The sequence below is a fragment of the Phoenix dactylifera genome, chromosome 12 (genome assembly GCF_051530095.1).
Source record: "Phoenix dactylifera cultivar Ajwa chromosome 12, Ajwa_hap1_PhDact_Kaust_v1.1, whole genome shotgun sequence".
Taxonomy (NCBI): domain Eukaryota; kingdom Viridiplantae; phylum Streptophyta; class Magnoliopsida; order Arecales; family Arecaceae; genus Phoenix; species Phoenix dactylifera.
In genome coordinates, this window is record NC_143201.1 from 9,906,845 (window position 1) to 9,934,395 (window position 27,551).

The 27,551-nt window shown below is 42.1% G+C and overlaps 2 protein-coding genes across 2 annotated transcripts; one reads left to right on the forward strand and one right to left on the reverse strand.

Annotated features, from left to right (window-relative positions):
- The first annotated feature begins 682 nt into the window (after positions 1 to 682).
- On the forward strand, positions 683 to 1,546 carry LOC148700406 (uncharacterized). The gene has a single exon (XM_088708285.2). It carries the CDS (start codon positions 683 to 685, stop codon positions 1,544 to 1,546), a length of 864 nt encoding a protein of 287 aa, XP_088564411.2.
- An 850-nt stretch (positions 1,547 to 2,396) lies between these two features.
- Positions 2,397 to 4,388, reverse strand: LOC149751531 (uncharacterized). Its single transcript, XM_089926617.1, has one exon. It carries the CDS (start codon positions 4,386 to 4,388, stop codon positions 2,397 to 2,399), a length of 1,992 nt encoding a protein of 663 aa, XP_089782743.1.
- Positions 4,389 to 27,551: the final 23,163 nt, after the last annotated feature.

Sequence of the window (27,551 nt, forward strand, 5' to 3'; positions counted from 1 at the left end):
CCTTGTTCCTTTCTGTTCTGCTATTTCAAAAAAAAAAAAAAAGAGAAGGAAGAATGAAGAAGAAGAAGAAGAAGAAAAAAAGAAAGAAAGAAAAAAAAAAAAATTCGGGGCAGATTTTGCTTCTAATTTCCTTGTGGGTTCTTTAACGCTTCCATTGAATTGTTCTCAATTCAAACCTTCCTTGAACCCTTTGTTGGTTCCAATTAAATTGCTCCTTGCGAGTTCTTGTTCCCTAAGGTTATCACCGACTCCTTACTGTTTCCTGTTGTGTAGAAACATCCAAAAGGTTCTTATTTAAGAGCTCATAAGGTGAAGCTAAGTGGTAAAAGGCAAGAGGGTGAGATCATCATCAAGAAAAAGCCATAAAAGAGTGTCCACCAGAGAGAGAAGTGTGTGAGGACCTATTCTGTTTATACTAATCTTTTGATCGCAGCATACAAAGATGAGTAGTGAAGGTAGTAAACAACCAGATGTTGATATGAAGTTATGGATGAAAGCCATTGCTGATCAACTTACTAAGCTTGGTGCACGAATGAATGATTTGGAATCACCAAGCAGACTCAAACCTTTGAGGGGGCGGATGTTTGAAGAAGAAGAAGAAGAGGAGTATTCGGATGGAAGAAGTAATGGAAGGAGGCAAAGAGATGAATCAAGAAAAGACAGTCATTTGGGAACTATTAAGATGACAATCCCTGCATTCCAAGGTAAAAATGATCCTGAATTATATTTAGAGTGGGAGAGAAAGGTTGAACATGTGTTTGAATGTCATAATTATTTCAAGGAGAAGAGGGTTAAACTAGCCATTGTTGAGTTCCATGATTATGCTAGTATTTGGTGGGATCAAATGGTGACTAGTAGACGTAGAAATGGGGAGAGGCCTATTGGTACATGGGATGAGATGAAGGCTGTCATGAGAAAAAGATTTGTACCCAGCCACTACTATAGATATTTGCACAGGAAATTGCAAAGTCTAACTCAAGGCTCCATGGGTGTGGAAGATTACTATAAGGAGATGGAAATAGCCATGATTAGAGCCAATGTTGAAGAAGACCGAGAGGCAACTATGGCTAGATTCATTGGAGGTTTAAAGAAGGAGATAGCTGATGTGGTAGAATTGCAACATTATATAGAGATGGAGGATTTGCTGCACAAAGCTATTCTAGTGGAAAGGCAATTGAAAGCTAAGAGTACCTCCAAATTTACTATTAGTTTCTCATGGAAATCGAATTGGCAAAATAACAAATCTGTGTCAAAGCCAAAAGAAGATGCAAAGGCCAAAAATTCGATTGCTGCACCTAAAGGTAAAATGGAAACTAATTCATCCTCTAGATCTCGTGATATCAAATGTTTCAGGTGTCAAGGAGTTGGACATATTGCTTCTCAATGTCCAAATAAAAGAGCCATGATACTGCTGGATAATGGAGACATAGAGAGTGTGAGCTCAAGTGATGATGACATGCCACCATTGGAGGATTGTAGTGATGTTGAAGTTGCTGAACCTGTTGTTGGAGATGTTGACAAGAACCCACCAGGAGACCTGCCCTAGGAACCCTTGAATCAATTTGCTATACTTGCCCCGAGATTGCTAGAAAAACAAGTTGTAGGAGATCAGATTAGAACTCTAAGGAAACTAAGTCCTTAAAACCCTAATCCTTGAAGACGCCACAAAGGTTGATCACTCCCTTTGATAAGTCAGAATTTTGTATTCTAATCCAAGAACACAAAAGAGCATAGCAAAGCTTGCCAACACTTTAATTCATTCATAATAATCCCTTGGTTACATATGGCAGCCTTTATATAGGCTTCAAACTAAGCTATTGGAAAGGACACCATCCCCTTTCCAAGGCAATAAGTAAAAAACGTTTTCCAAGTCACAACTTTCAAGTTACAACTTCAAAATAATAAATGACACAACTTTCAAGGTTCCTAACTACGAAGTACATGAATAACTTAGGAAAAAACGAGTTGACAAGTCAAAACTTCATGTACAAGTAATTAGGAACACAACAAGACTCAAGCCCAAAAGTACCCACGAAAAATGGGCCTAAATAGCATCTCCACGTGGATCAGCGTTGTTTAATGGCTCCAAGCTTTGTTCTTCAGCATTTACTATGTAAAGATAAGTGATCAATCTTGGTGAAGCCTTAGAGTCTTCTAGAGCAGCCTCCTTCTCTTGAATTTCCATGACTAGTCCATATAAAGCTTCTTTCATTTGTTTTGCCCTTGCTCTAGTCATTGGACCTCCAATTCCTTGTAATGGATCTTTGGAATTAGCTTGAACCATTCGGCCAGCCCCTTGATCTCTATCATTCCCTCCCTCCTCGAAAGGATTCGTCCTCGAATCACCTACATCAAATAAGGATAAATCAGCAACATTAAAAGTAGCACTAATATTACTATAGTTGCTTGGCAAATCCAGCTTGTAGGCGATGTCTATACTTAACTGTTATTTTGTTGATGGCTCGGCAATCCACACACATGCGCCATGTTCCATCTTTCTTTGGGACTAGGATGACAGGAACCGAACATGGGCTAAGACTTTCTCTGACAATTCCCTTTTTCACCAGCTCATCCACTTGCCTTTGGATTTCCTTTGTTTCTTCGGGATTAGCTCTATATGCAGGTCTGTTTGGAATGGTAGAACCGGGCATGAAGTCTATTTGATGCTCAATGCCTCTTAAGGGTGGTAGTCCATTAGGAATCTCTTTTGGAAATATGTCCTCAAATTCCTGCAATAAAGTCACAACAACACTAGGCAAGGAGGGGTTAAGATCGTTAGTAGAAAGATAAACATCCTTGTACATAAGTACAAGTAGTTGCTGTCTTGAGAACATAACACTCTTAACCTCATTTTTTTCAGCAAACACACTCATTTTTTTACTTTTCTCTTTTTTTTGAATACTTTTCTCTCTGCTCTCAATCTCACTCCTTTCATTTGCATTTTTCCTCTCGGACTCACCTTCTCTCTTTTTACACTCTCTCGCTATCCGAATCTGATCTTCATAAGCTTGCAAAGGTTTGAGAGGGGTTAGGACTACAGTGCGGTTGTTCATCATAAAAGAATAATGGTTTTTGTATCCATTGTGTGTAACCTTCCTATCAAACTGCCATGGTCGTCCAAGCAAAATATGACTAGCATGCATTGGTGCCACATCACAAAGAATCTCATCTGTGTATTTGCCAATTGAAAATGAAACGAGCACTTGCTTGTTTACCCTCACTTCTCCACATTCATTTAACCATTGCAACTTGTATGGATTAGGATGCTTCATGGTGGGTAACTCCAGCTTATCTACTAACAAAGTACTAGCAACATTAGTGCAGCTTCCGCTATCAATAATCATGGTACATATCTTTCCCTTCACATGACATCTAGTATGGAAAATATGTTCACGTTGCTCCTTATCACCATCATCCTTAGGCTGGATGCTTAGTGCTCTTCTTGTCACCAACATATCTCCATGTACAGGTTCTTCAATGTCAATATCACTGCAATTTTCTAAGGGTGGCATCTCATCCTCACTTGAACTAGCACTTTCAATGTCACCATTCTCCAACATAATCATAATCCTCTTGTTTGGGCATTGGGAAGCAATATGCCCAAATCCTTGGCACCTAAAACACTTAACATTACGTGATTTAGAAGAAGTGTTAGTTTCGGTTTTACCTTTTGAAATAGCAACCGAATCTTTTGGCTTTGCATCTTCTTTTGTTTTTGAGGCAGATTTGTTATCCTTCCAATTAGACTTCCATGTGGAACTAGAAGCCAAACCCGATTTGGATCCTTTGGACTTGATTTGCTTTTCTATTTTGATGGCCTTGTGCAACAGCTCCTCCATCTCCACATAGTGTTGCAATTCAACCACATCAGCAACCTCTTTGTTTAAGCCTCCAATAAATCTTGCCATGGTAGCCTCTCGATCTTCCTCTATATTAGCTTTAATCATTGCCATCTCCATTTCTTTATAATAGTCTTCCACACTCATGGAGCCTTGAACCAGCCCTTGTAACTTTCTATGTAAATCTCTATAGTAATGGCTAGGTACAAATCTCTTGCGCATTACCAATTTCATATCTTCCCATGACCGAATTGGCCTTTCTCCAATCCTTCGCCGACTAATCATCAATTGATCCCACCATATGCTTGCATAATCCGTGAACTCAACGGCTGCCAATTTCACCTTTTTCTCATTTGAATAGTTGTGACAATCAAACACATGTTCAACTTTTCTCTCCCATTCCAAGTAAAGTTCGGGATCATTCTTTCCTTGAAAGATAGGAATCTTCATCTTGATGCTGCCCAGATTATTATCTTTTGAATCATCGGCCTTCTTTCCCCTTCTAGAGTAAGATTCATAATCTAAATCTTCTTCATCATCTTCAAACATCTGCCCCCTCAAAGGTTTGATTCTGCTTGGTGATTCCAAATCATCCATTCGTGCACCAAGCTTAGTAAGTTGATCAGCAATGGCTTTCATCCATAACTTCATATCAACATCTGGTTGTTCACTACCTCCACTACTCATCTTTGTATGCTGCAATCAAAAGATTAGTATAAACAGAATAGGTCCTCACACACTCCTCTCTCGGGTGGACACTCTTTTATGGCTTTTTCTTGATGATGAACTCACACTCTTGCCTTTTACCACTCAAGCCAGCCCTCTTTATGTTCTTGAAAGAATCAAAATCAACAAATCACAAAGAGCGATCAGATGGATGGTGGCAAATCTCCAAGAAAATCAGAATTTTAAGGACTTCGATGAGGCAAATGGTACTCACAAGAAAAATTGTCTTAAAGCATCAAGAACATAAGAAGACTTCAAAAGGAAGTAAAGGATATGTAATAGAAACAACTAGAAAGCAAGGAGAAATAAGAACAAGCTAAGCAGCCTTGTAATACGTAAAACGGTCTTGTAACAAGTGAAACAACCTTGCAACAAGGGGTCTTCAGCTTTGCAACAAGTGAAACAGCCTTGTAATTAATGCCCCTTAATCAATAACCTTCTTTCTTTCTTTCTTTCTTTCTTTCTTTTCTTTTCTTTTTTTTTTCGTTTTTTTTTTCGTTTTTTTTTTCGTCTTTTTTTTTTTTTTTTTTTTTGAATCAAACTAAGTAACAGAAGATTTAAAAACAAAACAGATTAGAGGAAACAAGAAACACAAGGAACTGAAAAAAAAAACAGAAATAAGAGAACGAACAAAGAAACTTAAAGAAATAAAATAAGAACAAAGGAACAAAGATGATAAAGGATAAGTAACCTGATTTCAAGAACCAAAGCTCTGATACCAAATAACAAGAACCCACCAGGAGACCTGCCCTAGGAACCCTTGAATCAATTTGCTATACTTGCCCCGAGATTGCTAGAAAAACAAGTTGTAGGAGATCAGATTAGAACTCTAAGGAAACTAAGTCCTTAAAACCCTAATCCTTGAAGACGCCACAAAGGTTGATCACTCCCTTTGATAAGTCAGAATTTTGTATTCTAATCCAAGAACACAAAAGAGCATAGCAAAGCTTGCCAACACTTTAATTCATTCATAATAATCCCTTGGTTACATATGGCAGCCTTTATATAGACTTCAAACTAAGCTATTGGAAAGGACACCATCCCCTTTCCAAGGCAATAAGTAAAAAATGTTTTCCAAGTCACAACTTCCAAGTTACAACTTCAAAATAATAAATGACACAACTTTCAAGGTTCCTAACTACGAAGTACATGAATAACTTAGGAAAAAACGAGTTGACAAGTCAAAACTTCATGTACAAGTAATTAGGAACACAACAAGACTCAAGTCCAAAAGTACCCACGAAAAATGGGCCTAAATAGCATCTCCACGTGGATCAGCCTTGTTTAATGGCTCCAAGCTTTGTTCTTCAGCATTTACTATGTAAAGATAAGTGATCAATCTTGGTGAAGCCTTAGAGTCTTCTAGAGCAGCCTCCTTCTCTTGAATTTCCATGACTAGTCCATATAAAGCTTCTTTCATTTGTTTTGCCCTTGCTCTAGTCATTGGACCTCCAATTCCTTGTAATGGATCTTTGGAATTAGCTTGAACCATTCGGCCAGCCCCTTGATCTCTATCAGATGTGCTTGTTACTAGGCGTGCTCTCAACATGCAACCTAAGGCGGGTGGTAATGAGGACCAACGTGAGCATATATTTCATACAAGATGTCATATAAACGACAAGGTATGCAACTTAATCATTGATAGTAGGAGTTGCACTAATGTTGCTAGCACCTTGTTGGTTGAAAAATTGAGTTTGCCCACATTAAAGCACCCTAATCCATATAGACTTCAGTGGCTGAATGATTGTGGAGACATAAGGGTGACTAAGCAAGTGATGATTTCATTTTCCATCAGTAAATACAAGGATGAAGTTCTTTGTGATGTGGCACCTATGCATGCTGGACATCTACTTCTTGGGCGTCCGTGGCAATTTGATAGAAGGGTTATTCATGATGGGTACAAAAATAGATACACTCTTGTTATGAACAATCACACTATTGTTTTAACACCTCTCCAACCAACCGAGGCCTATGCTGATCAAATCAGAATTACAAGAGAGTGTAAGTTGAGAGAGGAGCAATTGAGCATTCAAGAAAAAGGGAGGAAAGATAAGAAAAATGAGAGTGAGCAGACGAAAGAAAAGAATAAATTAGAATCCAAAGAAGAGAAAAAAAAGAGAGTGAGTGCATTTGCAAGCAAAAGAGAGGTTGAGAGTGCCTTGTTAGCAAAAGAGCAGCTACTTGTGCTCATACACAAGGATGTTTATTTCACTAACAAACTCAATTCTTCTTTGCCTAGTATGGTTGCTTCTTTGTTACAGAAATTTGGTGATATTTTTTCAGAAGAAATTCCCCATGGATTACCTCCTACAAGAGGTATTGAGCATCAGATTGACTTAATTCCAGGTTCTTCAATCCCAAATAGACCAGCCTACAGAACAAGTCCAGAGGAAGCAAAAGAAATTCAAAGGCAAGTAGATGAGTTGCTGCAAAAAGGATTTGTGAGGGAGAGTCTTAGCCCATGTTCTGCTCCTGTGATCTTGGTTCCGAAGAAAGATGGGATGTGGCGCATGTGTACGGACTGCCGAGCCATAAATAAAATCACTGTAAAGTATCGATATCCTATCCCTAGATTGGATGATATGCTTGATGAATTGCATGGTTCGTGTGTGTTTTCTAAAATAGATTTGAAGAGTGGATCCTATCAAATTCGCATGAAAGAAGGTGATGAATGGAAAACAGCTTTTAAAACAAAATATGGTTTATATGAGTGGATGGTGATGCCATTTGGCTTATCTAATGCACCCAGCACCTTCATGAGGTTAATGAACCATGTTTTGCGTTCTTTCATTGGGAAATTTGTTGTAGTGTATTTTGATGATATTTTGATTTATAGCAAGACCTTAGATGAACATGTTAATCATTTGCATGTTGTTCTTAATGTTTTGAGAGAAAACAAATTATATGCTAATCTTAAAAAGTGTTCATTCTGCCGTGAATCTGTTGTGTTTTTGGGTTTTGTTGTAATTTCGAAAGGAATAAGTGTGGATGAGGAGAAGGTAAGGGCAATTAGAGAATGGCCTACACCTAAGAATGCAAATGAGGTAAGAAGTTTTCATAGTTTAGCAAGTTTTTATAGAAGGTTTGTAAAGAACTTTAGTTCTATTGCTGCACCTTTGAATGAACTTGTTAAAAAAAATGTTGTGTTTAAGTGGAATGAAGTGCATGAGGAAGCTTTTAATTCATTAAAAGAAAAATTGACTAATGCACCTTTGCTTTGTTTGCCTAATTTTGATAAAGCTTTTGAAATTGAATGTGATGCATCTGGTGTTGGCATAGGGGCCGTACTAATGCAGGACTCTAAACCAATTGCTTACTTTAGTGAAAAGCTTAATGGGGCATCATTGAATTATTCCACGTATGACAAAGAGTTGTACGCTTTGGTGAGAGCTTTGCAAACTTGGCAACACTACTTGTGGTCAAGGGAATTCATAATTCATTCTGACCATCAAAGCTTGAAGTTTCTAAGATCTCAAGGTAAGCTTCAAAAAAGACATGCCAAGTGGTTGGAATTCATTGAGATGTTTTTTTATGTAATCAAGTATAAGAATGGTAAGGAAAACAAAGTGGCTGACGCATTGTCCAGAAGGTATGCATTGCTTACTTCTTTGCAAACTAAATTACTTGGTTTTGAGTTTATAAAGGACTTATATGCTAATGATTCTGACTTTGGCCAAGTATGGAATTCTTGTTCTAAGCATGCTTTTGGAGACTATTATAGGCATGATGGTTTCTTGTTTAAGAAAAATAAGTTGTGTGTGCCTGTTTGTTCCTTGCGTGAAATGCTAGTTAGAGAAAGTCATGGTGGTGGATTGATGGGACATTTTGGGATAAAAAGGACCTTAGAAATATTGCATGAGCATTTTTATTGGTCTAACATGAAGCATGATGTGCAATCGGTCTGTGATAAGTGCATAGCATGTAAACAAGCTAAATCTAAAGTCATGCCCCATGGCTTCTATACACCTTTGCCTGTGTCTAATCAACCCTGGACTGATATTTCAATGGATTTCGTGTTAGGATTACCTCGATCTCAAGGTGGCAAAGATAGTATATTTGTCGTTGTTGATAGGTTTAGTAAAATGGCACATTTCATTCCATGCTCTAAAACCAATGATGCAACACATATTGTTGATTTGTTCTTTAAAGAGATAATGCGCTTGCATGGATTGCCTAGAACAATAGTAAGTGATAGGGATGTAAAGTTCCTAAGTCATTTTTGGAAAACTTTGTGGAATAAACTAGGAACAAAACTCTTATTTTCTACTGTTGCACATCCTCAAACGGATGGACAAACTGAAGTAGTAAATAGAACACTTACTATCTTGTTGCGTGCTATCATTCAAAAGAATTTGAAAAATTGGGAGAAATGCTTGCCACATGTTGAGTTTGCTTATAATAGAACTGTTCATTCTACTACTTCTTATTCTCCTTTTGAAGTTGTGTATGGCTTTAATCCTTTGACTCCTTTAGACATCTTACCTTTGCCTACTAATGAGTGTACCAATTTGGATGGTAAGAAAAAGGTGGATACTATTAGGGAACTGCATGCAAAAGTTCGAGCCAACATTGAGAGGAAGAATGAGCAATATGCAAAGCAAGCAAATAAGGGGCGTATTAAAGTTATTTTTGAACCAGGAGATTGGGTTTGGGTTCATATGAGGAAGGAGAGGTTTCCCACTCAAAGAAAATCTAAGCTGCAAACAAGAGGAGATGGACCCTTCCAAGTTCTAGAGAAGATCAATGACAATGCCTACAAGTTGGACTTGCCAAGTGAATATGGTAATGTAAGTGCTACCTTTAATGTGGCTGATCTATCTTTGTTTGATGTAGGTGATGAATCTGATTCGAGGACGAATCTTTTTGAAGAGGGAGGGAATGATAGAGACGCAACCAATGATAGAGACGCAACCAGCCCATCTAAAGATCCTTTGCATGGAATTGAAGGTCCTACGACTAGGGCCAAGACTAAGAGAAACAAGCTTTGGAAAGCCTGATCATAAAAATCAAAGGAAAAGAAGACCAACGTGAGATAGAGGCTGCACCTAATTGGGTCACTTTCATACAATTGGGTGAAGATGCTTTGAGTCCAACCTGAAGACAACACTTTGGAAAGTCCAAATCACATGACAAGAAGCATTCATGGGAAGGCCAACTTTCCTATTGTATTTGGATTTTCGTGCATACTTTTGGGGTGATATTTCAGATGATGTTTTGTATTCCCCAAGTCACATTCAGACTTTCTTGTAGTTCCCAAAGTCACTATAATTACTTTGGGATCTTTTTCCTAAGTTCTGGTTACTTTTCTAGGAGTAGGTGTAACATGCATCTTTTCCAAGCCTTGGTAAATGCAGCCTTGGAAAATGCATGACAAGTGGTGCTATGTAATTTCCTAGGAGTTGCTTCTCTTTGAAGCCATTTCAGCCTTAAAATAGCACCTGATTGTACTTGAGAAGGAGAGAACGCATGAATGAAATTTGAGGGTTTCTCTTATGTGAGAGCTTCACCTTTGTTCTTGGATTAGAACTTGATAGTGTTGGTTCTACCGGCAGGTCGCGGTTAGGGTCACGCTTCTTTTGATAACTTTGGTTCTACCGGCAGGTCGCGGTTAGGGTCAAGTTCCTCATTCTCTACCTGTTTCCAGGACGGTCCGAAGTGTGCTCTTATCATTTGAGCTGTATGTTGCTGATCTTCTTCTTCTGAGCTTGATCCCTCACTTTCACTCCAATCAGCTTTCTTCTTCAACTTCCTCGGTACCCATTTTGATTGTTGACAATCTACTTTGAAATGCTCGGGCTTATTGCATTCGTAACAGATGACACGAACGAAGGGATTACAAAGCGAATCCCAACAACGTGCGGCTCGGTCTATCGAAGATAACCGATCAGCCTTCCTGGCGTGGGTACCTAGTCTCTATGACTTAGGTCACGCCTAACAACAATAATGCAGCGAAACACAACACCAGAAAATACCACGAAGGAGAAGAAGAAATGTAGGGGAAGAGAACTTCATTGAATAACCACTCAACTGATTACAATAAGCTCTCTTGGCCTCTCCAGCTCTACCGGATACCAATCCCTCCCCTTTGAGGGTCCTCTTATAGAGGAACAACCTCCAGTTACAAGTCCCTCACGAACTCAACTTCCCATGCACAAGATAAGGATGAATTCTAGATAAGATAGGAAAACCCCCATTCCCGCAGGATTCTGCGCAATCAGATAAAACTGCCAAGTTCATGCCTCAAACGAACTCGGATTACCATGAAACTAGATTCGTTGGATTCAGGATGAAAAATGCTTCTAGATGGCACCTTTTCCACTTTGAACGGACTTCTGTAGAGTTTCCGAAATTCCCCTCAAAGTGAAAACGCGTGGAAACAGCGTTACAGCCACGTCCTCTAACCATACACGTTTTCAGTTATAAAAACGTGTTAAAACGTGTCCCTTGCCTTCTGGAGACTTATGCCACGTTCCTGCATCAGTGGCACACATTTCCATGCATCCCAATTTCCCGGATTCAGTCCATGCTTCGAGATAAGCCCACAACGCTGAATCAGTCTTGTTGCAGCAGCTTTTCTCCTAATGATGAACCAACATGTATTCTCAACAATACACGCCTTGGAGCACGTCCCACGGCCCCATGCTCTTGGGTATTCCACCTACATCTTGCACACGTTTCCCTAGGTGATCCTAGGGCCCAGATTTGGTCTCCAAGTTGCCCAAATCTCTAGAGAGCACCGTCAGACCTCGAACCCGTCCAGCGACCTGATCTGGTTTATACCTTGATCCGCGTCCGGTCCAGCCCCGATTCGAGGAGCCGTGACACCCTCCCCCACCTAAGCCGAAGTCGCCCCTGACGAGGCTAGGCGGTACTCGTTGATGATGTCTTCGAACTGCCATAGTTCGTCACCATATTCCCAGCTTGCTTCTGAATCTGATAATCCTTTCCATCGGACTAAGTATTGCACACGGTTACCCTTTTTCCTGTCCGCCTTGATTTCAGAAACCTTCTTGGTGTAATGAACTCGTACGGCCACTGGAGCTCGCCCGCTTCGAGCACGGGAAGGGTCAGTTGTGTCCTCTTTGAATGGTTTCAACAAGGACACGTGGAACACCGGGTGCACTTTCAGCTTGGAAGGCAGCGACAATCGGTATGCTGTCTCTCCAATTCGATGTGTGATGATGAAGGGACCTTCATACCTCCTCACAAGTGCTTTGTGGTAGCCCGACTTCAATTTCATGTGATGATAAAGCTTCACCAATACCCGATCACCAACCTGAAATTCAGCTGCCCGCCGCTTTATGTCAGCCCACTTCTTCATCCGTTTGGTCGCCTTCCACAAGGAGATCTGAACCAAATCTGTATCCTCCTTCAGATCCCTCACGAATCTGTAGGCGGTCGGACTACGTCCCATGTAGTCCGCTGCGATACTTTCCGGAGTGTCTGGTTGCAGCCCTGTAATCACCTCGAATGGTGATTTACCTGTCGACTCCGATCGCTGTAAGTTGTAGCTGAATTGGGCTTGGTCCAAGAGTCGCACCCAATCCCGCTGGTTGGCACTCACATAGTGCCTCAAATACATCTCCAATAATGCATTGGTTCGCTCTGTTTGGCCATCGGTCTGAGGGTGGAAGGCCGTGGACATCTTCAGCTCCGTTCCGAGTATCCGAAATAACTCCGTCCAGAACCTTCCCGTGAAGCGAGCATCACGATCAGAAACGATACTCCGCGGTATCCCCCAATATTTCACCACATATGTAAAGAACAACCGCGCCACGTCCTCCGCATGGCAAGTAGTAGGTGCTGCAATGAAGACTCCGTACTTCGAGAAGCGATCCACCACTACCATGATAGAGCTGTTCCCATCCGCCAGAGGTAGCCCGATGATAAAGTCCATGGAGACACTCTCCCACGGACGCTCTGGTATAGGTAATGGCTCCAACAACCCCGCAGGCCGTCGATGTTCAATCTTGTCTTGTTGGCATAGTAGACAAGTGCGAACATACTCCTCGATGTCATCCCGCATCTTTGGCCAATAGTAGTTATGTTCTATGAGAGCTTGGGTCCGATGCACCCCCTGATGTCCCGCCCACATAGAATCATAGTGTTCTCGCAACACCTCGCGCCTCAGCGCTCCACCTGAAGGCACATAGACACGTCGCCCTCGTGTCAAAATCAGCCCTCCTTCGGTCCAGAAACGGCGCGCCTTGCCGTCTTTGATGAGTTCACCCATGGAAGTGGCCCATTGATCCTTCTCCATCTCGGTCTTGACCCTCTCCATTAGGTTACTTGCTGGTCCGGAAAAGGAAGAGACTGCAGCCAGCTGTGCCTTTCTACTCAAAGCATCAGGGACTGAATTAGTTCGGCCCGGCTTGTACTCGATGTCGAAATCGAATTCAGCCAGAAACTGCTGCCATCTCACCTGCTTGGGGGTGAGTTTTGGTTGGGTCTGAAAGTAGCTTGTGACCACGTTATCCGTGCGCACCACAAACTTAGATCCGAGGAGGTAATGACGCCAGGTTCGAAGACAGTGCACAATTGCAGTCATCTCCTTTTCATGAACCGTATACCTGCGCTCGGTGTCGTTCAACTTCCGACTCTCGTAGGCCACTGGGTGCCCTTCCTGCATGAGCACCCCTCCAATGGCAAAATCTGATGCGTCGGTGTGGACTTCAAAAGAAATAGAAAAGTCCGGTAGCACGAGGACCGGCTCCGCCGTGACCGCCTGCTTGAGACGATCAAACGCCTCCTGACATTGGTTTGACCACCGCCATGGTCGATCCTTCTTTAACAAATCCGTCAGTGGGGCGCATAACTTCGAATATCCGGTGATGAACCTCCTATAATAATTTGCCAAGCCAAGAAAAGAGCGTAAGTGTGTAACACGTGTAGGTACCTCCCACTCGGCTATGGCTGAAATTTTTGAGGGATCCATCATGAGCCTTCCATCCCCAATGATGTGCCCGAGGAACGGCACCCTCTGCTGCGCAAACACACACTTCTCCTTCTTCACAAAGAGTTGGTGCTGCCGTAGGGTAGAGAAGACTTGCCTCAGGTGTGCCACATGCTCATCCAATGCCCGGCTGTATACAACAATGTCATCCAAGTATACTACCACGAATTTATCGATGAAATCGTGGAGTACACGCTGCATCAAAGCACAGAAAGTTGCTGGTGCGTTGGTGAGGCCGAAAGGCATGACAAGGTACTCGAAGCTCCCGTACCTTGTCACACATGCAGTCTTCTCAATGTCCTTCTCCGCCACGCGAACCTGATAGTACCCGCTGCGAAGATCCAACTTGGAAATCCATCGTGCCTTGCCAAGTTGATCGAACAAATCATCAATCCGAGGAATGGGGTACTTGTTCTTCACCGTGAGCTTGTTGAGGGCCCTGTAGTCGATGCAGAGTCTCAACGAACCATCGTGCTTCTTCTGAAAAAGTACCGGTGCTCCATACGGACTCTTCGAAGGTCGAATGAACCCGCTGTCCACCAACACCGTTAGCTGCCTCCTCAGCTCCTGGAGTTCAGGTGGGGCCATCCTATATGGTGCTTGAGCTGGTGGACGTGCTCCATGCACCAAATCAATCCGATGATCGATTTCTCTTTCTGGCGGCAATTGCTTGGGTAACTCGGGGGGCATCACATCCCCGAATTCAGTGAGAACACCCTCGATGGGCGCTGGAATCTCCTCTCCTTCCAGTAGTTCTTCCTCCTGAAGGGACGCAATATATGTTGGAAGTCCCCTTCTCAGCCCCTTAGCAAGTTGCATCGCCGATAGGACTCGCTGCGGAGTCCCTTTAACTCGCTTCCCTGGAACTACGCAAGCTCCACTCGGATTCAGGACCACCACCACATCTGAATCCGGCTTTATCATGGCTTGTAGCTGGGTAAGCAAAGACATGCCGATGACCACCTCGTAGTCGTCGATCGGGGCGACCACCGCTGTCACCCGTCCGGTCCATGCGCCGAATTGGATCTCAACATCCTTCGACGTTCCACTGGTAGCCACTTCTGTGGAGTTGACCGCCTTGAACGTGTGTTCATCATGTTCAATCTTCAGATTTAACCTCTTTGCCGTAGCTAGGTCCACGAAGAAGTCAGTGGCACCCGTATCAATGAGTGCCTGGAAGATGTGACCACCAATGCAGATAGGTGCATAGAGCAGACCTCGTGGCCCCTTGGCCTTCAGGGCATTGAGACTGAGTGAGCCCATCCTTTGGTCGGTCTCTTGCTTCTCCTCCACCGCCATAGATGCTATCTTGCCCCTCAATGGACAGTCCTTCACCTTGTGCGGTCCATTGCAAATATAGCATGAGATGGTGCTGGTACCTTGCGCCACCCCTTTGCCCTTCGCTTGGGAAGCCCCTCCACTCGAGGAGCTCGGATTCGAGCCCTTTGTACCTCCTTTGTGACCTGATTTCGCTCCCCCACCTTTGCCCTGTTTCGATGCTTGGGCTTTGGGAGCTGTGGGTTGAGTCTTGAACTCGATGAGAGCCTCCGCTTGAGCTATCGCCTCGTTCAAACTCTGGACTCCTCTTCGCTGCAACTCCATCTTTGCCCACGGTTTGAGCCCGTCAAGAAAAGTGAAGAGAGAGTCCTCATTGCTGAGGTCTGGTACCTCCAACAACAATTCGCTGAACTCTCGCACATACTCACGCACATCGCCCTTTTGCGTGAGCCGCCGTAGTCGTGCTCGAGCATCATCCTTAGCGAACGCGGGGAAGAATTGCTTTCGAAGTTCAGTTTGGAACTGTACCCAAGTGGTGATTGGAACAGCCCCTCGCTTCACATCGTCGGCCCGACGTCGCCACCAAAGCATCGCCACATCCCTCAAGAACATGGCCGCCGTGCTCACCTTCATGGCTTCCTCCCTCACGCCGGTAACCTGCAAGTATTGCTCCACGGCGAAAAGAAAGTTATCCACCTCCTTCGCGGACCGTCGTCCGCAGAACTCTTGTGGCTTGGGAACATCAAGCTTATGCAGGGGGCGCGTAGCCTCTCTTGCGACCTCCATTGTCAATGGAGAAGAGGATACGCCTGTGGTGGTACTCTCCTTTAAAAGGTCAACCACCTGATTTTGGAGAGCCTTCACCATGATCTCCAACTCTTCGTTACGCCGCAGCACTTCCTTATAGCGCCGCTCCATATCGAAGGAAATCTGGTTCAGCTGAGCGGCGATCTCACCTCGGAGGGTTGCGTCCCTACCCTCAAGGTCCTCCATCCGTCCTACAACCTCAGCTATTTGGGCCTCGCACCTCCGTAATCGATTGTCGGCGGAGATAACCGGAGATGCAATACGTAACCCATACAGAGATTCATCAACTGGATGCTCGCTGTGCCTCCTCCTGAGGCTGGATTGGGATCCATGGTCGAGGATGATGCGTCCGCCATTCCCACCATGGAAGTTACCGTAGAGGTCGTCTCCTTCATTTCTGGTATGGCTCTGATGCCAAGTGACACGAACGAAGGGATTACAAAGCGAATCCCAACAACGTGCGGCTCGGTCTATCGAAGATAACCGATCAGCCTTCCTGGCGTGGGTACCTAGTCTCTATGACTTAGGTCACGCCTAACAACAATAATGCAGCGAAACACAACACCAGAAAATACCACGAAGGAGAAGAAGAAATGTAGGGGAAGAGAACTTTATTGAATAACCACTCAACTGATTACAATAAGCTCTCTTGGCCTCTCCAGCTCTACCGGATACCAATCCCTCCCCTTTGAGGGTCCTCTTATAGAGGAACAACCTCCAGTTACAAGTCCCTCACGAACTCAACTTCCCATGCACAAGATAAGGATGAATTCTAGATAAGATAGGAAAACCCCCATTCCCGCAGGATTTTGCGCAATCAGATAAAACTAAAAACGTGTTAAAACGTGTCCCTTGTCTTCTGGAGACTTATGCCACGTTCCTGCATCAGTGGCACACATTTCCATGCATCCCAATTTCCCGGATTCAGTCCATGCTTCGAGATAAGCCCACAACGCTGAATCAGTCTTGTTGCAGCAGCTTTTCTCCTAATGATGAACCAACATGTATTCTCAACAATACACGCCTTGGAGCACGTCCCACGGCCCCATGCTCTTGGGTATTCCACCTACATCTTGCACACGTTTCCCTAGGTGATCCTAGGGCCCAGATTTGGTCTCCAAGTTGCCCAAATCTCTAGAGAGCACCGTCAGACCTCGAACCCGTCCAGCGACCTGATCTGGTTTATACCTTGATCCGCGTCCGGTCCAGCCCCGATTTGAGGAGCCGTGACACAGATGGGCACATCCCTTTTCTTTTCTTTATCCTTACCATTTTCTTTGCTAGAGTTGCCTTTGAAGAAGGGCTTCCTTTTGTGCAATCCTTTCTTGTTTCTCATGAACTTTTTTAACTTCTTAGCGAGCATTGCCATCTCTTCTTTATCGTATCTCTCTTCTTCATCGGAATCATCTAACTCACTATCTTCTTTAGGGATTGTAGACTTCAATGCAATAGTTTTTCTTTTCTTAACCTCTTCTTCAGTATTTTCCTTCATATTCAACTCATGAGTCATGAGTGACCCTAGGAGCTCTTCTAGCTGAAAAGTATTGAGGTCCTTAGCCTCTTGAATTGCGGTTACCTTGGCCTCCTACATGGTAGAAATCTGAGAATTTTACGCACTAATTCAGAGTTAGTATATGACCTGCCTAAGCTTTTGAGATCATTTATTATATCAGTAAATCTTGCAAACATTTTAGTTATATTTTCCAAAGGTTCCAATTTAATTTAATTCATACTTGTGTACAAGCATATTTATCTTTGATTCTTTAACTTGATTTGTACCTTCATGCGTAACCTCTAATCTATCCCAAACTTTCTTGGCAGAATTATATGTTGATATTCTATTAAATTCATTTGCACTAAGTGAGCAATAGAGGACATTCATAGCTTTGGCATTAAGTTGAGCCATCCTTTTATCATTGTAATCCCAATCCTTTTGTAACTTAGGGATGACCATGCCATCTACAGTAATGGTAGGTGTGTGTGGTCCTTTGACTATAATTTTTCATATATTATAATCTAGTGCTTGTATAAATATTCTCATTCTTACTTTTCAATACGTGTAATTCGTGCCATTAAATAGGGGTGGTCATCTCGGAACCAAATGAATCTTTCACAATTGCACTCAGCAGGTTGTGATGGTCATCTCTTTAGTCTTATCACACTAAACTGCTATTCCTATAAGAACGAGACGGAGCACGAGAACTCGAATTACACTGCTGCGCGTCTTGCACTCTCTGTAAGGGATGAATTGTGACAGGGCGACCGCTGACCCTTGCCCGGGAGGAATTAAGGAAAGAACCATTTTCCTCAGGTTAGGAGGTCAGAACATTGGCTGGAACCAAATGAATCTCCGTGGGTCCTGTGTGGGGTCTATGCCAGCACTGATTACCGGACGAGGAGAGTCTTTTGGGGTGAGCTGACCCGTTTGTTGACTCAGGTGATCCCGACTATGGTGGTGGGTGACTTTAATTACATTCTTAGCTCCAATGAGAAACGTGGTGGTAGGGCCTACTCTGATTCTGGAGATAGGAGGGAGTTCTGGGAGTTCTTGGTTGAGACCGGCCTTGTGGACCTTGGCTTCTCTGGGCCGCGATTTACTTGGTGTAACAACCAGCTTGGACGAGCGAGAGTATGGGAGCGGCTGGATAGGGCTTTAGCATCTACGGACTAGATTCAGCGATTTCCATCATACCAGGTCAGTCACCTTGCTCGGATTGCCTCAAATCATTGTCCTCTTTTAATTTCTACAGCTTCGAGCTCCAGCCACCATAGCCCATTTCGATTTGAGAAGCTGTGGTTGTCATACCCCTAGTCCTGGAAAGTAGTTAGGGGGGCCTGGGGCATGCCAATGCAGGGAGATGCCTTGCAGAGGGTATCGCGTAGACTGGAGCTTACTAAACGACGCCTTCGTAGATGGAACCGGAAGGTTGTGGGCAACATCTTCAGGAGACTTGAGGAGGCAGAGGGGTTGATTGCGGATCTCCAGGGGAGGGAGGATCGAGATGGAGAGCTTGAGGAGGAGGAGATGGCAGACCTGCGTCGTCACTTGACCTCTCATCACTCGTTACTGCATCAGCATGAGAATTTTTGGAGGCAGAAGTCGAGGGCACAGTGGATCAAGGAGGAGGACCGAAATACCAGCTTCTTTCATCGATCGACGATCATCAGGAGGCAAAGGAACATGATACGATCATTGAGAGTAGTGGCGAGCCAGCGGGTGGAGGAGGACTCGGCAGTGAGATAGGTGATGTTTGACTTTTTGATGCAAACCTCAACGAACCTGCCGTGAGACCCAACAACAAAAGTTTGGAAAATCAATTCCCAGATCATCCAAAAAGGTTAAAAGGAAAGGAATATAGACCCCGTTGCTATAAAGAGCAAGAAACCTATATTATCAAAGGATTAGGAATATTGACCCCGTGACTATAGAGAGTCAGAAACCAATATTATCAAGGGTTGGAGGTTCAAGTGGTTGTACTTGAAACTACCGTAAGTTCTACACAAGAACAATAGAGAGAAAATTCTCACAAAAAGATTATATTTCGGAATTGCTTGATTACAAGTGAAAACACCAAGTATTTATAGGCAAAACAAGCCTTGGGTGCATTGAACCAACTAGAAAAAACATTAAATGAAAGTTGGTGAAGATGAAAGGAATACTACTTAAAGTCTTGGCAGCAATTAATTAACCTTGGGAAGTTGCAGCAAAACTCCCAACCATTTTGACTAGGTTCATCCTTCATTTGCAAGCCTCAAAAATGTCCTTCAGCCTTCCAAAAGCCTATGATAAATGCACCATAAAGAGGAGTCCGAATTTGAAAGGATTAGACTCTTCTTTTCCATGTTTAAATAATTAATTGCGCTGGATATTGTCGAAATGGACTTGCCACATATTAACCATCTTCAAGTCCAAATCTTCATGTGGACTAGAACCTTCTCCTTGGGCTTGAGTTAATAAAGTTTGGACAGCTTCTTGAAGTTTCTTGGCCCGAGCTCTTGTGATTGGCCCAATTGGAATCTCCACATCATCTTGAGCATCTTCTTTGTCCTTGTCAAAGTCCTTGAGCTGGATCATATCATTCCCTCCTTCTTGAAAAGGATTCGTCCTCGAATCAAGATCTGCATAAAAGGGAGAAAGATCAGAAACATTAAAGGTAGAACTAATATCAAACTCACCTTTAAGATCAATCTTGTAAGCATTGTCATTGATCTTTTCCAGTACTTCATAAGGACCATTCCCACGTGGATTGAGCTTTGATTTTCGTTGGCTAGGGAATCTCTCTTTGCGAAAATGTACCCAAACCAAGTCTCCTGGTTGGAAAATGACTTCCTTTCTCCCTTTATTGGCATGGGCAGCAGCTTGCTCATTTCGTTTAAGGATATGTTGGCGTGCTTCTTCATGGATTTTCTTCACCTTTTCAGCTTTCTTCTTCCCATCTAAACTGGTAATCTTGTTAACAGGTAAAGGAAGTAACTCCAATGGAGTTAATGGGTTAAAACCATAAACAACTTCAAATGGTGAATAAGAAGTAGAAGAATGCACAGTTCTATTATAAGCAAATTCAATAAAAGGAATGCAATCTTCCCAAGTCTTCAAATTCTTTTTAATTATAGCACGCAACAAAGTACCTAAAGTCCGATTCACAACCTCTGTTTGACCATCTGTTTGAGGGTGACAAGTAGTAGAAAATAACAAAGTTGTTCCCAATTTACCCCACAAAACTCGCCAGAAATGACTAAGGAACTTAACATCCCTATTACTAACAATTGTCTTAGGGAGACCATGAAGACGAACAACTTCCCTAAAAAACAATTCAGCAATATGAACGGCATCATCAGTTTTATGACAAGGGATAAAATGCGCCATTTTAGAAAATCGGTCTACAACAACAACAAAAATTGAATCTTTTCCCCTTCTAGTTCTAGGTAAACCTAAAACAAAATCCATAGAAACATCAGTCCAAGGGTGACTAGGAATAGGTAAAGCTTTATATAATCCATGAGGCTTCACTCTTGATTTGGCCTTTTTGCAAGTGACACATCTGTTGCAAATTCTGTCAACATCTCTTTTCATGTGAGGCCAAAAGAAATGTTCTTTCAAAATTTCCAGAGTTTTAAAAATACCAAAATGTCCCATTAATCCTCCCTCATGAGACTCCCTGACAAGAAGCTCACGTAAAGAACACTTCGGAACGCAAAGCTTATTTTCCCGAAATAAGTACCCATCTTGCTTGTAAAATTTTTCAAAAGGTTTTGTTTCACAAGCTTCAAAAACTGTTGAAAACTCAGAATCTTGTGGGTACAACTCCTTGATATGTTCAAACCCCAAAAACTTTGCTGAAAGAGTAGATAGAAGAATATACCTTCTTGATAACGCATCAGCAACAATATTATTTTTACCTTGCTTGTATTGGACAACATATGGGAACATCTCAATAAACTCAACCCAACGAGCATGCCTTCGATTAAGCTTACCTTGGCTCTTCAAATGCTTCAAAGATTCATGATCGGTGTGAATAACAAACTCCTTTGACCATAGGTAGTGTTGCCACGTCTCTAATGCTCTCACCAATGCATAGAGTTCTTTGTCATAGGTGGAGTAGTTCAAGGCAGCTCCGCTCAACTTCTCACTAAAGTAAGCCAAGGGTCTCTTATCTTGTATTAGGACAGCACCTATACCAATACCAGAAGCATCACATTCGATTTCAAAAGTTTTAGAGAAATCTGGTAAAAGTAATAAAGGGGCAGAACTTAGCTTTTCTTTCAAGGTGTTGAATGCTTTCTCTTGTGCTTCACCCCATTTGAATTCAACACTTTTCTTGATGATTTCTGTCAATGGAGCAGCTATAGTGCTTAAATTTGGAACAAACCTTCGGTAGAATCCCGCCAAGCCATGGAAGCTCCTAACTTCGGTGACGGTAGTTGGTGTAGGCCAGTCTTTGATTGCCTTTACCTTCTCTTCATCAACTTCTACACCTCTAGTACTTACAACAAAGCCAAGAAATACAACTTTGTCCAAACAAAATGTACACTTCTTAAGGTTAGCATACAATTGCTCTTTTCTTAGCTCAAATAAAACATTCTTTAAATGCCCTAAGTGTTCATGCAAGTTCTTGCTGTAAATCAATATGTCATCAAAGTAGACAACCACAAATTTTCCAATAAACATACGCAAGACATGATTCATTAAGCGCATAAAAGTGCTAGGTGCATTAGTTAATCCAAAGGGCATAACTAACCACTCATAAAGTCCATGTTTTGTTTTAAAAGCAGTTTTCCACTCATCTCCCTCTTTCATTCGAATTTGATGATATCCAGATTTCAAATCAATTTTAGAAAAGATGGTGGAACCATAGAGTTCATCAAGCATGTCATCAAGACGGGGAATAGGATAACGATACTTTACCGTTATTTTGTTGATAGTACGGCAGTCAATGCACATCCTCCAAGTTCCATCTTTCTTGGAAACTAGCAAAACTGGAACAGCACATGGGCTCATGCTCTCTCTAACATGACCTTTGTTCATCAACTCTTCAACTTGTCTTCGCAATTCTTTTGCTTCTTCGGGGCTGCATCTATAAGCTGGTCTATTTGGAATTTGGGCACCCGGAACTAGGTCAATTTGATGTTCAATGCCTCTAATTGGTGGCAATCCTGGTGGCATCTCTTCTGGAAAAACATCTTGAAATTCCTGTAAAAGAGATATGGCAGTACTAGGCAAAGAATCATCAAGGTTAGTTGTTGAGAGATAAGCTTCCTTATACAAGATCAACATCATTGGCTTCTGTGAAACCATAGCTCTCTTAATCTCTCTTTCTTTTGTATAGAAATTCACTTTTTTTTTCTCTTTCTTTTTCTCACTTTTCTTATCAGATTCTTTACTCACAATTTCTTTTGAACTCTCATTTTCATCCTTACTTTGTTTAGCACTGGTTGCTACAGATTTCTTGACTTGATTTTGCTCTTCAAGAACTTGATGAGGGGGTAAAGGAGCCAAAGTGATGTTTCTGCCATTCTTGGTAAAGCTGTACTTATTTTTGTAACCATCATGAAGGGTACGCCTATCAAATTGCCAAGGTCTTCCAAGCAATATGTGACTTGCTTGCATTGGAACCACATCACAGAGGACTTCATCAGAATATCTTCCAATGGAAAAAGATAGAAGTACCTGTTTTGTGACTTTTAATTCTCCACTATCATTAAGCCATTGAAGTCGATATGGATGAGGGTGCTTTTGAGTCTTCAACCCTAGCTTGTCCACCATCAGCTTGCTTGCCACATTCACACAACTTCCACCATCAATTATCAAACCACAAACTCTTTCTTTGACATGGCAGCGAGTGTAAAAGATATTCTCACGTTGTTGTTCATCATTGTCTGTTTGAGCTTGAACATGGAGGGCTCTAAGAACAACTAAGGCTTGACCAACAACAGCCTGCTCTATATCACTAGCATCTTCAAGTTGTGGCATAGACTCTTTATCATTTTCTTCTTCAGAAACAATATCCCCATTATCTAGCAAGATCATGGTTCTCTTGTTTGGGCATTGAGAAGAAATATGACCAAAGCCTTGACATCGCAAGCATTTAATATCACGATTTTTTTGAGTTTGGTTGGAAGAAGTACCTTTTTCAGATTGTTTGGTCATAGTTTTTTCTTCTTTAGGCCTAGAAGTAGGCTTTTCTTCTTGTTTTGGAGTAGGACTCCATTTGGACTTCCAATTAGATGAACCAGCAGCTTCATGCTTGGATGATGATCTTCCTCCTCTTTTAAGTTGCCTCTCAACTTTCATAGCCATGTGGACCACATCTTCAATTTCCACATAATGTTGTAGTTCCACAACATTCGCAATCTCACGGTTGAGACCACAAATGAATCTAGCCATTGTTGCCTCTCTATCTTCTTCAACATTGGCACGAATCATGGTTATTTCCATCTCCTTATGGTATTCTTCAATAGATTTTGTTCCCTGTTTAAGACTTTGCAACTTCAAATGTAAGTCTCTATAATAGTGTGAAGGAACAAACCTTCTAACTCCTTTTGATCTCCCTTTTTTTTGTCTTTTTTTTTCTTTTCTTCTTTTTTTTTTTTTTACAACTTCAGTCTCCTCTTTTTATGTTTTCCTTTCAATAATAGAACCAACAGCAATATCAACAAAGATGAAGCACGAAAAGAAATGGTAGAGAATAGAAATGAAATGGTTATGGATGAAATGATATCAAACGATGCAAAAGGATGAAAAAAATATAAATGAGAGAATATAAAAGCAAATAAGGGATAGGTAACCTGATTGGAAACCTTGGCTCTGATACCAAATGATGCAAACCTCAACGAACCTGCCGTGAGACCCAACAACAAAAGTTTGGAAAATCAATTCCCAGATCGTCCAAAAAGGTTAAAAGGAAAGGAATATAGACCCCGTTGCTATAAAGAGCAAGAAACCTATATTATCAAAGGATTAGGAATATTGACCCCGTGACTATAGAGAGTCAGAAACTAATATTATCAAGGGTTGGAGGTTCAAGTGGTTGTACTTGAAACTACCGTAAGTTCTACACAAGAACAATAGAGAGAAAATTCTCACAAAAAGATTATATTTCGGAATTGCTTGATTACAAGTGAAAACACCAAGTATTTATAGGCAAAACAAGCCTTGGGTGCATTGAACCAACTAGAAAAAACATTAAATGAAAGTTGGTGAAGATGAAAGGAATACTACTTAAAGTCTTGGCAGCAATTAATTAACCTTGGAAAGTTGCAGCAAAACTCCCAACCATTTTGACTAGGTTCATCCTTCATTTGCAAGCCTCAAAAATGTCCTTCAGCCTTCCAAAAGCCTATGATAAATGCACCATAAAGAGGAGTCCGAATTTGAAAGGATTAGACTCTTCTTTTCCATGTTTAAATAATTAATTGCGCTGGATATTGTCGAAATGGACTTGCCACATATTAACCATCTTCAAGTCCAAATCTTCATGTGGACTAGAACCTTCTCCTTGGGCTTGAGTTAATAAAGTTTGGACAGCTTCTTGAAGTTTCTTGGCCCGAGCTCTTGTGATTGGCCCAATTGGAATCTCCACATCATCTTGAGCATCTTCTTTGTCCTTGTCAAAGTCCTTGAGCTGGATCATATCACTTTTTCAAATCCAGATGGACGGAGGTAGGAGGGACTTATGTGCTTGGTCAGCTCCCTAGGCTAGCAGTCAGAATTGAGGAGGCTGATAATGAAGCATTGATCCAGCCTGTGTTAGATACAGAAGTGCAGGAGGCGGTTTGGGCCTTAACAGGGGACAAGCTCTAGGATCGGATGGTTTTCCACCTTTTTTCTTTCATAGATATTGGAGCATTATTCAGAGATCTGTGTTGGAGGCAGTGCAGCTATACTTCAGTAGGGCGGTGATGACAGATGACATCACTTTGGTCCCGAAGCGCCGGGATGCGTCGGAGCCCGGTCATTACAGGCCTATTAGTTTTTGTACCATATTGTATAAGATTGTGGCGAGGCTTATGGTTGGGAGGATGAAGGCTTTGCTGCCTACCATTATCAGTCAGGAGCAAAGTGCGTTTGTGGTGGGAGGAGTATATCAGATAATATTTTGCTAGCTCAGGAGATGATGGGAGATTTACAGCGAGCTTCGAGGAGGCGATGTTTGATGGCAGTTAAGCTGGACATGGAGCGTGCTTATGACCGGATCCGGTGGGAGTTTCTCAAACAGGCATTGGAGAGTTTTGGTTTCCATCAGATCTTGATTGGATGGGTTCTCGGCTGTGTGCAGGGGGCCTAGCTTCTCCATTTTGGTTAATGGTACGCCTTCGCCTTTCTTTCGAGCTACTACGGGGCTTCGTCAGGGCTGTCCTTTGTCACCATACCTGTTCATCATCTGCTCGGATGTACTATCTCGTGCTTTACATGTAGCCTGCGAGGATCGGGTGTTGGTTGTTTACAGTCCAGCCCCGGGTACTCGCCCTATTCTCACTTACTTTTTGCAGATGATTGTCTGCTGCTGGCCAAGGCGAGGGTGAGGGATGCGCGATCCCTCTAGAGGGTGTTGATGGAGTATTGTACGGCGTCTGGGCAGAGAATCAATCGCCAGAAGTCATTGTTAGATGTATGCCCTAGAAGCCAATCTGGTTGACACATTGTTAATTCTAAGACATAATTTTGTACTTGACTATTTATAAATAAAAGGTATCTTTTTCATTCATATTGTTTATGTGTCTATGAATCGTCCAAGAATTAATAAGACGATGATGCATATTCTTAAGAGTTAAGAATTTGAGCCATATATCATTGGTGATTAATTTCTAAATGCTTCTAATTGATGGATCATCACGAGGACAGTGATCGATCCGATAAGATCAGTGCACACATTGCTTTCCTTGTGGATGGACGAGACTCGAGTCCACAGTGTGGCGACACTGAAGTAATAGTGGTGCTTGTTAAAGAATAAGGGTACTGAGCGTGACCAAGACAAGAAGTGATGTGAACCCCGTAAGATAGATTCTTAGAAACCCACGAACAAGTTGATGAATAACCCAAGAAAGTCTGAAAATCAGTTTGGAAGAGATAGAACCTTGACCCGATGTTTAGCAAAACATGAACCAAAGGTATAGAAGGTTGTTGACGCCACACCCTAATAGAATCAGGATGATAAGTCACTTGAACGCCACAAGGGTTGCCTTGATAAGTTCTAAGTTCAATGAAGAACCAAAGAAGTGAATAACCTCACAATTTTCATTCCAATTCAGATCTGCCTGTTTACATAAGGAACACCCTTTTTATAGCCCAAAGAAATACCTACCAGCCTTTAATTAAAGTCTAATCCCTAGAACAATAATAACTCCACTAGTCATAGTTCAGTCTCCTAGGAAATTAATGAAGACAGTTTCCTAGAACATTAATGAAACTCCACTAGTCAAAGATCAATCTCCTAGGAAATTAATGAAGACAATTTCCTAGAACATTAATGAAGCTCCACTAGCCTTTAGACATTCAGCAACATAAAACTAAATCTGAAAACTCCAGCAATATTTCCACCAAGTAAGCATCTAATTTGGCCTAATAATTGCATGGATCATGTTGACTAGTCCACAAGCTATCTTCACGTCCAAATCCACTCCAATAGCCTCTTGCTGGTTCCAAGCTTCCTCAATCAGCCCATTAAGTGCTTCCTTCATTCTTTTAGCTTTGGACCGAGTGATTGGTCCTCCACCAGTTTGTAATGGATCATCAAGATGTATCGGGCCAGAATGCTCCATACATTGCTCCTTGCTTCCCACGGCCTTGGATAGTCCCTCCTTAGGTTGCTTGGTGGCTGCATCCTGGTTTCCATCATTCCCCCTCTCCTGAAAAGGATCTGTCCTCGAATCTTCATCACCTGCATCAAAAAGGGAAAGATCAGAAACATTAAATGTAGTACTAACATTATACTCACCTGGTAAGTCAAGCTTATATGCATTATCATTAATGCGAGCAATGACTTGAAATGGCCCATCTCCTCTAGGGTGCAACTTAGAACGCCATTTTGCTGGAAATCTTTCATTTCTCATATGCACCCAAACCCAATCTCCTGGTTCAAAGATCACTTTCTTCCGCCCTTTGTTGGCTTGAGTAGCATATTGTTCAGTTCTTTTCTCAATGTTTTGCCTAACTTTCTCATGCAATTGCTTCATCGTTTCAGCTTTCCTTTTGCCATCTAAACTAGCACGCTCATCAATAGGTAAAGGTGACAAATCCATTGGAGTTAAAGGATTAAACCCATACACTATTTCAAAAGGAGAAAAGTTAGTAGCAGAATGCACGGATCTATTATAAGCAAATTCAACATGTGGCAAACACTCTTCCCAATTCTTCAAATTCTTCTGAATGATGGCACGCAATAAAGTAGATAAAGTTCTATTAACTACCTCGGTATGCCCATCAGTTTGTGGGTGGCAAGTTGTAGAAA